The 11,206-nt window shown below is 34.0% G+C and overlaps 1 protein-coding gene across 1 annotated transcript; it reads left to right on the top strand.

The window, feature by feature from the left end:
• The first annotated feature begins 880 nt into the window (after window positions 1-880).
• LOC108909055 (endopolygalacturonase 1) lies at window positions 881-6,106 on the top strand. The gene is made up of 2 exons (XM_018713279.2): window positions 881-984; window positions 4,937-6,106. The coding sequence occupies exon 2, from the start codon at window positions 4,950-4,952 to the stop codon at window positions 6,039-6,041; it is 1,092 nt and encodes a 363-aa protein (XP_018568795.1). The 5' UTR covers window positions 881-984; window positions 4,937-4,949; the 3' UTR covers window positions 6,042-6,106.
• Window positions 6,107-11,206: the final 5,100 nt, after the last annotated feature.

Below are 11,206 nucleotides of genomic sequence, written 5' to 3'. Positions count from 1 at the left end.
ATAGTCGAGGCAATGAAGCACTAAAAAGGCCAAAAGTTCGGAATTTTTTCCATAAAGACGGATCGGAATGCGGTTTTTTGCATTCTCTTCCAAAAATTTTTTGTAAAAAATGTGGCTACTTTGTGTTTCTGACAAACCGGAAATTGCATTGCTGCAGCTAAAAATGCATTAAAAGAATGCATTTTATGAGACGCCTTTTGGAAGATTTCAAGACTTTGTAAATAAGAGTCAGAACTGGCCCAAATCGGGTACTCGGGGGTTTTCGAGGTCGCTGATCACGATTATGATGTTCAAATTGACCCCCCGAAGACTTGGAGCTCAGGAACGCCGATGAACTTCATCTCCGTGGGACTCTTCCACAAATCACGCGGGGAAGGAGAGAAACTCGGCGGCCGGGGGTTTTTTGGGTCGCTGAATTCAAATATGCCATCGTCGTACACCCCCGGACACCTGGTGCGGCCGAACCTGGACGTGGACGTCATCTCCGAGAATTTTCCTAACAAGATTGATAAAAACAACCCGAAAATCATTGTGGGGGCGTTTTTTGGGGCGCTTAATTCAAATTTCACATTCGAGAGTGATGAAAACGATGACGATGCTTTCGTAGACTGAAACCCTTGCCTATACTTACCTCTATCGGATATTTTTTAGTAATAATAAATTATATTAATTGACACATGTCGAGCCCCAGGGATTAAATCTATCTCCACTTTCAAAATTGCATATTATTTTTATTAAACCATACAATTCCTTAATGTTATTTATAATGTACACTAGATAAGAAACATTCATCATTCGCACTTTAAAAAAATGTGAGTGCCTAAATACTTTACCTTCTTCAATAACATTAACTTGTCCCTGCGGCGATAATCTGATAAGAATGTATACGTCAATATTAGAGTAGGTACGTACTTTGTGAAAAAATACAAATTGTTTAGTAGTACTCCACAGTTTGAAAGTAGAATAAATCAATAAGTATAGAAGGTATGTCTAACTACTAGTTTTTTGTTGCATTTTGATGTTATTAAATGTACCTTCATATTTTCAAAATCCTTAATTTAAGCACTTTTACTGAAATATGTGTCATGTATTTTAGATAGAAAAAAAATAGCATTTAGAAACGTCATTTCCTTTTTATTATGACCTATTAAAACGACTTATAACTGGTGACTTAGGTATGATAAATTTAGAAGTCAATAACAATGGCAGTGAAGTTAACTTCCCTTATATAATATAGCTGTTTAGTAAATTTAATGGCGCAAAAGCAAAAATGTGTACCGATTCCGTGGCAATCTTGACTTTATCCGTTGTGGATGGCCAGTAAACAAGCCAACATATTGTGCAAAACGTCAAAGCAAATATATGACCTATACATCACTGTAATTAGAAAAAGGAGAGGATTTCATAAAAGCGGCAAATATACAACGTGTTCCATAAAAAAAAACAAATGTTTGGTTTATGGGCAATTGTTCTTTTTTACATATTTCTTTGAAACTAAAAGAAAATTTCCTAAAACATTGGTCTTACCTTTTTTTTAGATAGAATGGTAAACCGGGAGTAGAATGTTATGCAAATAAAGGTAAATTTTAGTTATGAATGTCGCATCACATTTTGTTTTTTTTTTTTTTCATACTCACAGAATGCGAGAGCGCTAGTGTGAAAGTTTAATTTTTGTGACGGAATTTTAGCATTATAATTTTTGTTTTACATCTTTTTATTTAAATCTCTAGAACTATCGTTTTCATCTAAAAAGCTTTTTTTTAAAGACATACTTGTAAAATAAACTCACTTTCCTAGATTAACGGTAATAATCTACTAATTACACAAACCTAGAAATATTCTAGATTTATGACTAATTACGTCCATCGAAAACAAAACTGCTTCCATTTGAAGCGTTAAAATTTCCGACTGCGAATGTTACCAAATGACAGTCATATTCCATTCCTTAAAATTAAGAATTTCACGACTGTGAAAATTTACCTTTATGCACAGGGCATTACATTTTAATTATTTTGTCAATTTACCCCTGAAACGTCCGTCCCTTTTTCTAAAAAGTATGTTAATAGTATCTTATTTTTTCTTATTTTAACGAGTACTATTAGCGTTCAAAGCTTGACATGATGATTTTTACACTTTATAACATAAATAAATAATATAATATGTCAAATATTCATTTGTAGAGATCAGAAATGTTAGGGCGACTGCAATGTGGTACAGAGTTGGTTGTAGACCGGGTTCTCTTTTATGTAATTTTATTCAAACAAAAAGTGACACAACCATTGCCTTACTCTTTACATTATAAGAATATATAGTATCCCGGTGTGAACGTACAAAAATTTACCAGGGGGTAGACCAGATCAAAAAAAAATTAAAATTATTAAATATTTTTCTGCGATGCACTCTCACTGAGTTACAGGGTGTTGTTTAGAAAATGATAGTAACAACTTTCCGTAATAATTCAAAAACCCCTTCAGGGATTCAAGTAATTTTTGAGTGAAGTGTTCCTCTATTAAAGGTCATTAAAACTACATGGTGTTTATTTCGATCTGACGCCAGGAGCGGCCTAGGTCAACTTGTCCTCAAGGTTATGTGTTCGTAACTTTTGCATATCTTAGTTTTATGATATTTGATTAAGTTTTCCTGAATCTGCAATCAATTCTGAACAAAAATCGTGCTCTTGTTTCATAGCTCAAAAATGAACCGTTTTCGAGTAAATTGGTTTTAAAATATCGACTGCGTTAATTCGTGGAAAAATGCATGTAAAAATGTTATTTTTTGTTATCTAGTAGGTGCCTGTCATTATAAAAAAGTTGTTTACAAACGTACATGTCGAAATTAATTACAGTACTTGATAAATTATGTTTACAAAACAACAAGATATTAGGTATTATGGAATGCAGCCGCCGAGCAAATTCAAGCAACCGTTGATTTACGAAGGGTTTACAATTCCTTGGTCAAACGATGTCGGGCATGCATTGAAGTAAATGGGCAGCATTTCGAGCATTTATTGAAATAATTGTTTTCTATTTTCATTTTTAATATTGCCACTTTCCTAACATAATTTCGTTTCTGTTATATAATGTTCAATTTTATTTTTAGTTCCCCTATACGTAACCAAATAATAAATAATTCATAGAGAATTTATTTAGTTTCTTCATATTCATTGAGCCGCAACTAGATGGGAAACTGTATGGGTGCAGTTCTTTTCGGTTTAAAATTCTCCAGACGCTGCTTCGTGGAATACCTACTTGCGCTGATATTCTTCGGACACTGGTGGAAGGATTATTATCAACAACAGCACCTATTAGATTTTCTTCTAAAACTTTTGCATCTTCCAAATTACCTCTTATTTTAGTATTTCCAATTTTAACACTCCCGATCTCACGGACTCGTTGGAATACGTGCCGTGAAAATTGGCTTCTGTTTGGAAAACTGCGTAGATATTCTCGTCAATGAATTTTATCACAGAAACCGTAGATATGTAAATATCATATCGGCATATTCGTTGTTGGACAATTCCATAGTACCTACTTAATACCTTGTTGTTTTGTAAACTTAATTACTCTAACTTCGAGTACTGTAATTAATTTTAACATGTACGCTTGTAAACAATTTTGTTTTTTATAGTGTCAGGTACCTACTAGATACCAACAAATAAAATCTATACATGAATTTTTCTACGAATTAATGCAGTCGTTACATTAAACCCAATTTACTTGAAAACGGTTGATTTTTGAGGCATGAAACAAGAGCACATTTTTTATTCAGAATTAATTCAGGAAAACTTAATCAAATTACATAAAACTAGGATGTACAAAAGTTATGAAAGGGTTTTTTGAATTATTGCGGAAAGTTGTTACTATTTTTTTCTAAACAACACTGGAACTCTGTGAGATGAGAATTTTAATCTTATTTTGGTCTGGTTTGCCACCTGGTAAATTTTTGTACGTTCACACTGGGATATCCTGTAATTGTAAGTATTTGCAGAATAGTGTGAAACAAAAGGCAGTGCTTTCACATGGAACTTACCATAAAATAAAAGTCCGTGCAATATTTGTTGCGATAGAATTCCAAGAATAAGCCGATAAAGTTCTGTTATCAGACTGAGAATTAAATGCCTTTCTTTTATTTTTAACCTCCATTGATATATTTTAATAAGAAATTACACTGAAAATGCACGGGACGATACACTTACAAAGAAACACGCCTTTGTAACTGCAGAACACAATATGCACTGCAAGCTGCTACGGTGAACGCCACGCCGCCAATGTCTTTCTACTCGGGTGTTGAACGCGGTTAATTCCAAGAAAGTGACGCAGGGGTCTTCTTGGAATTCTATTGCAACAAATATCGTACAGACTGTAGGTATACTACGTAATAATAAGTACCAGCAAAGGTTAACAAAGTAATAATTTCTTACCCATAAGGAAAGCCCATATCTAAAATAGTTTTTAATGGATGCTATTTTTATTAATGGTATTATTAAAGCAACAACTACTTCACATTTCAGTAATCCACTAACAGCGTCATTGTATAATAACACGTAGTACGTGCCTGCCTCTGATGTCAAGCTTCGCATCGATCAATTTATTCGATAGGTATCTAGCGGCACCCTGTCGGCCTAGCGAGCCGATGAACAATCCCGTTTTTTTTGCTGAGAGACGTTAGCCGTGCATTTCATTGTCGTTTGTGCGTGTGTAAGTTTGACGCTTTGCTTGGTCGAGTGTACATCACGTACTTTTGTAGTCATTGTGAATATAGAGCGGCACACGATTTGACCACAGATTTAGCCTATGTCGGCTAGTACAACGCGTATTACCGCTTACTAGCATATAATATAGATTACTACTGTTTATTTACTTGATTGGCGCCACAAAGTTTCCTATGTCTATTCATTTGTTATTAACATTATAATTTAAGTCTTCCTTTTTTTCAGATTAAGCTCTCAGATGCAGTGTTTTATTGTGACTGGGTCCCTTATATTGGGAATTCTAGCAGTTACTCGATCGTCTCTCGCCGCTACGTGCACCATTACAACGTACAATGAGGACATCATTAAAGACGCACAAGCAAATTGCAGAGAAATCACTTTAAATGGAATAAATGTTCCAGCCGGAGTAACTTTAGATTTAAATTTGAATCAAGGCACCAAACTCACTTTCCAAGGGACGTTAACTTGGGAATTTTATGAATGGGACGGTCCGTTAATTAGGATCAGCGGTACAGATGTTGAAATCAATGGCGCCACGGATCACGTCCTTGACGTAAGAGGCAATCTATGGTGGGATGGTAAAGGTGGCGGTGGCGGCAAAACTAAGCCGATATTTTTCTCAGCAAACGGATTGAAAAATTCCATAATGCGTAACATACTTGTAAAAAATCCCGCCAACCATGCTATTTGGATCGAAGACAGCGACGGAGTTGTAGCTGAGGATATCTACATAGACAGTAAAGATGGAGATACTTTAGGTGGTCATAACACAGACGGTATTAACGTCTGGAGATCCAACAATGTTACTATTCAACGTCTTACAGTTTACAATCAAGACGATTGCGTTGCCATCAAATCTGGTACCAATATTTTAGTCAACGACGCCTACTGTTCGGGCGGTCATGGCCTATCTATTGGTTCTGTGGGTGGCAGAGATTACAATACTGTCGCAAATGTGCTAGTATCAAATTCACAGATTTTAGAATCGGACAATGGAGTAAGGATTAAAACAGTTTACGGGGCTACTGGGGCAGTTACCAATGTCACATACGAAAATATAATTTTAAAGGATATAAATAAATTTGGTATTGTCATCGAAGGCGATTATAATATAGATACTGGCAGTCCTACTGGAGTTGCTACTGATGGTATTCCAATTAAAACGTTTACAATGAAAAATATTACTGGCACTGTTAAAAAGTCTGGAGTTAATATCTACGTGCTGGTAAAAAGTGCCTCTGATTGGCACTGGTCTTCGATTGACGTAACTGGTGGAGGAAAAACTAAGAAATGCGAGGGTATTCCAGAAGGAGCCGGTGTTACGTGTTAATAACTTCCATATATACGATAATACGATACCAAACAGTATCATAAAAATTAAATTTCTTCAATTAATTGCTCTTTTATTACCCACCCGTTTTCCTAGTATCAGAAATAATTTTGGTATCATATGTGAATTTTAAGTAGGTATAAATATTCGAGTCAATATGTATTAAGATGACCCGTTTCATCGTCAGAATGAAGTAATTTTTGTTCTCAATGTCATCGATTTTAGTAAATAAAGACAAAAAATTAATAATAAAAAAGATACCATTTTTAATTATTTGCGAAGAATTATGTATTATATGTATATAATTCCACAGACAAAATAGCTATCGCCACAGACCGCTACTGGAATAGGCCGGCAGTTTTAAATTTCCGAATTGCCGGTAGAGTACACCACTAGCAGAATTTTAGGAAGAATCAAATGCAGCGGCCCGCATACCTACCCGTATCCTAGCAACGTATAAACAAGACTTTGGTAATGTTGCCAGGCGTACTTACGGATTTCTTTTGTACACTTTCTTATCAATATTTGTTTTTTGCGTTACTCTATTTACTTAAATGTATGATGTAGGTATTGATAGAAATGTTTTTAACGAATCAACGAATATCTATGTAGTTTCATATGATATTCTGCAGCGGTGTTACAATTAAGTTATTTAATCATAATTTCGTTAATTAGCTACCTACTATTTTCATTTTTTGGTATTGCAATACTGCAGAAAATATATTTCCAAACAAACAAAATTCGTAATAATATTTTAAACAGCTTGTAATATAATTTTTTTAATATTTGATGATGACGATACATTTATTTAATATACAAGGTGGGTACGTCGCGGACTATAGGTACAGTTTTTTTTTTGTATTTTGACATCCACTTACAGGTTTAATAATTAAAGATAGAAAGAAACTTTAAATACAAATGTACGACTTTTCCTTTATTTCATTTGACATCAAAATTTGCTGGCATAAAATATTATGTTTAAAATAAAAAAAATCATTAAAAAAAAAATTAAATTCATCCTTATGAAAATAACAAACTACGATTTTTATAACTAACCTTTACAACAACATAATGAGAATACCTAAAAACGAAATAACATTAATATACCTACAATTTTTACAAATCAACATGCAAGTGATTGTGATGATACAGTTGAAAATATGTTTTAATTTACTATTAATTGCTTCAAAAACAAATTCAAAATTATCAAGCATTTCGTTCTGTATTTTTCTTTCAATACTTGTAAATTTTCAAGTAAAAAAAAAATATGTCTAAAGGACTGACAATGAGATCGGGGCTGTTTTCTGGCCACCTAATAATATTTTTTAGTGTTCGTTGACGGGATTCTTCCTCCAAAGTAAATTTGCCAATATTCCTGAAGAACTTTTGCACATTATTGTTATTTGAATAATACAGTTAATTATGTTTTATTTTTCGTCATAAGAATAACTCATTGTATTTTTTTAAATTTTTTAAATTAAAATGGGTTATTCTAATAATGATAAATCCCATGTATTTTTAAAAGAAGGTTAGTTTCTGTCGTTTTTGTCTGATTGTGTGCGAGAGAGATAGAGTTATAGTGTGCGATAGAGATAGAGTGACTTTGTCCTCATAGAGAGCTTATCTCTTTTTTTCTCTCTCTCTCTCTCTCTGCTGTCTTCAGGAGTCTACCCAGCAATTTCAGGACACCTAGGGAGGGAGCGTGGGGTAGAGCGCGTGGCCTTTTTAGCCTTCGTTATCGATCTATGATGTCACACAGTATAAGAAAAAAAAACGCTTTTTGCTCGTAACTCGGAAATGGCTGGAAATATAAACAAATTTCCCCTTGGTTGAAAAAAAAAAACAGTATTTGCTTAGACTCTAAGTATCAAAAAATCTCCCATGGTGAACAAATAAATCTCCCATGGTGGACCAGTGAAAAACGTCAAAACCCGCATGTCAGAAAAAAAAAATCGGGAGCAATGGTGTGTGACATCATAGGATAAAAAAGTGTTTATAACTCGGAAACGGCGCGTTGAATCGAAAAAATAATTGAAAAATGTCAACCCCTCCCTCCTGGGTTCTTTATGTTCCTTCTGCGTTGAATGCAAAAGGTCCGAAGTCCGTATGTCGAAAATAAATTTTGGAAACAAGAGGTATGTCGTGTTATAGTAAAAAGGCCGTATAACTCGGAAACGGTGCGTAAAATCGAAAAAATAATTTAAAAATTCTCTCCACACCCCGTTGAATGGAAAAGGTCCGAAGTCCGTATGTGGAAAATAAATTTCGGAAAGAAGAGGTGTGTGAGGTGATACAGTAAAAAAGGTCTTATAATTCAGAAACGGTGCGTTGAATTGAAAAATAATTTAAAAAATCTCCCCACTATTCTGGTTCTGATTGTCCGTTCTGCGTTGAATGGAAACGGTCCGAAGTCAGTATGTCGAAAAACAAAAAAGTAAGTCAAAAATTGCAACAGCAGTAGCGAACGCATTATCTTATCTCTGTATTGATTGACGATTTGTTGTTTTCTTTTAAATAAATTTCGTATTCAACTACTCCTTGAGGTTCCAGCAATTTTACATGTGTTAATTTTTTTGAACACTTTGTGTCACAAATATGAGCACTACCAATGACATCCATGATATGCAACACTTGTGTCAATAATTATTTTACCTATCTAAAGAAATCAACAATAAGAGGCAGTACCCATCTAAGGATACACAACCTGTATAATGCAATTTTTTTAAACATAGGTGTTAATATCGTACCATATTGGAAGTCGACGCACAAATCTAAAAACATTAATTTCGAGTTTTTGAATTTTCCCATTCCAAGGTGATGTAAACTAAATAATTAATTAGGTAAATTAATAGTTTTAATTCTAACTTGATTTATTTTATTTAACATTTAAGGCAAATGTGATTTCCAAACACAAGATAAGTTCCTTATCTCTTTAATTACATAATTGAAAGCATTAAATTTATTTAGCAGTTATTATTTGGCAACAAAGCCACCGCTGGAACTGCTATTACCAAGTAGAAGAGTTACCACGCTAAATTTTATAGCTGGAAGCCGGCTAAGGAGACCCTGCTTCCATTTCGGGTTGCCAATTTGCACCATTTAAGTAGCAGTCTGTAGCGATACGCTATATTGTCTGTGATAATTCGATATATTTTATATAAAGGTAACCCTCCAATAGAAATTATATTGATCTGCATCAATTATCTTTTATTACATTTGCATATTTGTAATATTTTAAAAATGTTTTAATATCCTTTATTTCGAAATCTAGGCCATTTAGGTTATATGTACATAAAAACTTTTTATCCACAATCACCTTATAATCGGATTTTTATCCACACATAATATGGACCATCTAAAGGGATACTTTATCGACTAGTTGATTAAATTAACTTTATTTCACTAGTAGAATAATGAAAAAATAATAAACCTATAATAAATCAAATTTAATTTATTTACTTATTAACATTAACATATAATAGACATTTCGTTTTTTGTTTTATAACATTTAACTTCCTTTCCGTTAATAACAACCCTTGTAGCATTGTTGATATCATTTCCGGTACGCATAACATCTGCCGAGGTTTGTGAAGAATTTGCACAAGTTAGGGATGCCTCTTCTTGTAAGAAACAGCTTGGATTTTCCTTGCAATATCAAGTTTGTTAGATATAGACTGCTCAACATAACTTTCTGCTCTTCCATTCACCATGCCGTTTGATAGTTATAAGATCAGCACCTTTATGGCCAATAAAATTGTTGAGGTGGGCCAGTATATGATTCTGGATTTGCAATATCAAAAATGAAGCAACTGTTAAGGGTACCTTCGCCAGTGTGTTGTTTCCAACAGGCTGAGAAGCACATTTTTTATTGAAGTTCACTATATACCTAACAACATGTAAAAGGTAAAAAGATATTACCTTAACCATTAAATATTCTTTATCTGCTCCCACTATAGTAATACTATTAATATATTGTTTTTAAGGAGGTAAGTGGATTTTACCGTAGAAGTGGAAATTGGACAACAGGATGTAAGTGAGGTAACTTACCTCCCTAGGAAAAAAAGCGATTTCGAGTTAGAAATGCATATTTTATGGACAAATATATAGAAATATTTCATGAACATTACATTTTATTAATTATTATGAATGAATATTTATAGTAATTACATTTAGTAACATTTATAAAATCTGGATAATTATTCCCCTCGGGTTCACTAATTATCACATTTTTATCAAATTGATTTGACCGCTCCATTTCAGTCAAGGCTCAATATTATCTGACTGATCCATTAAGTTGAAGTATCATTATAAAGAATCCTGTTGGTTATTTCATTTTTATTACTTAAACAGTAACATAACTTTCTGCAATTGCGGCTGATTTCCACCCACCATGTTGATAGATCAAGTTCTGTATTAGCCAGTAACGTTGCCGATGTTCTTCGGAATGAAAGGCCTGTAAATATTTCAGGATGTTCTAATTTTAAAAACTGCAATTTTATTAGGAATCATAGAAAGGGTATTCTTGCCGACTGGTTGGTTGTAACATCTACCTGCTTGATAGTGCATAAAAAAGCGTGAAATTTCAGTTTTAATTTCCAATCTAGTCTTGATATATTTCTGGAGAATTTCTAGGTGAGAAACAGAACCCAGACGAGAAGTAATTGTAAACGTACGTGACATACCATTTTTAGAATCTGTAACTACAATAATGTCATCGAAATTATTTAAATTAATAATAATAATAATAATAATAAGTTTATTTACAAAAGTANAGAAGTCGGAGACTTGTGCGGGAGAGGAGGCGGCATATTATTATTAAGCAGGCCGCATTTGCGCCCAGGAACGACTTATGTTGGTAGGCCCTAACCACCATTCAGTGCAGGAATGAGGGAAACCTGGAAAACCTCATTAATTAGGGGGGTGGTCAAATGCCAACCGGTGTCAATCTCTCACATTGACCCAAGCCAACATACCTGCACAGAGGCTGCCAATCCTCCGTACAAGCATAGCTAATCTACGGTCTACCGGCCGCGGGATTCGAAACCCGGGCAGATAGCACACATCGATTTAAGTACTGACACTGACGCCTTAAACCGTGCGACTATCGACCGACATTGACGTCCAAAGTAAGTTTGCATAACTCATCAAAATCGTTGACTTGTTCT

The sequence above is a fragment of the Anoplophora glabripennis genome, unplaced genomic scaffold (genome assembly GCF_000390285.2).
Source record: "Anoplophora glabripennis isolate ALB-LARVAE unplaced genomic scaffold, Agla_2.0 scaffold301, whole genome shotgun sequence".
Classification (NCBI taxonomy): Eukaryota; Metazoa; Arthropoda; class Insecta; order Coleoptera; family Cerambycidae; genus Anoplophora; species Anoplophora glabripennis.
Note: the sequence above shows the minus strand (reverse complement) of the source record. Positions and strands in the feature narration are given on the sequence as shown.

Coding starts and splice junctions, on each gene's coding strand:
- LOC108909055 (XM_018713279.2), top strand. CDS start 4,950: ATGCAGTGTTTTATTGTGACTGGGTCCCTTATATTGGGAATTCTAGCA.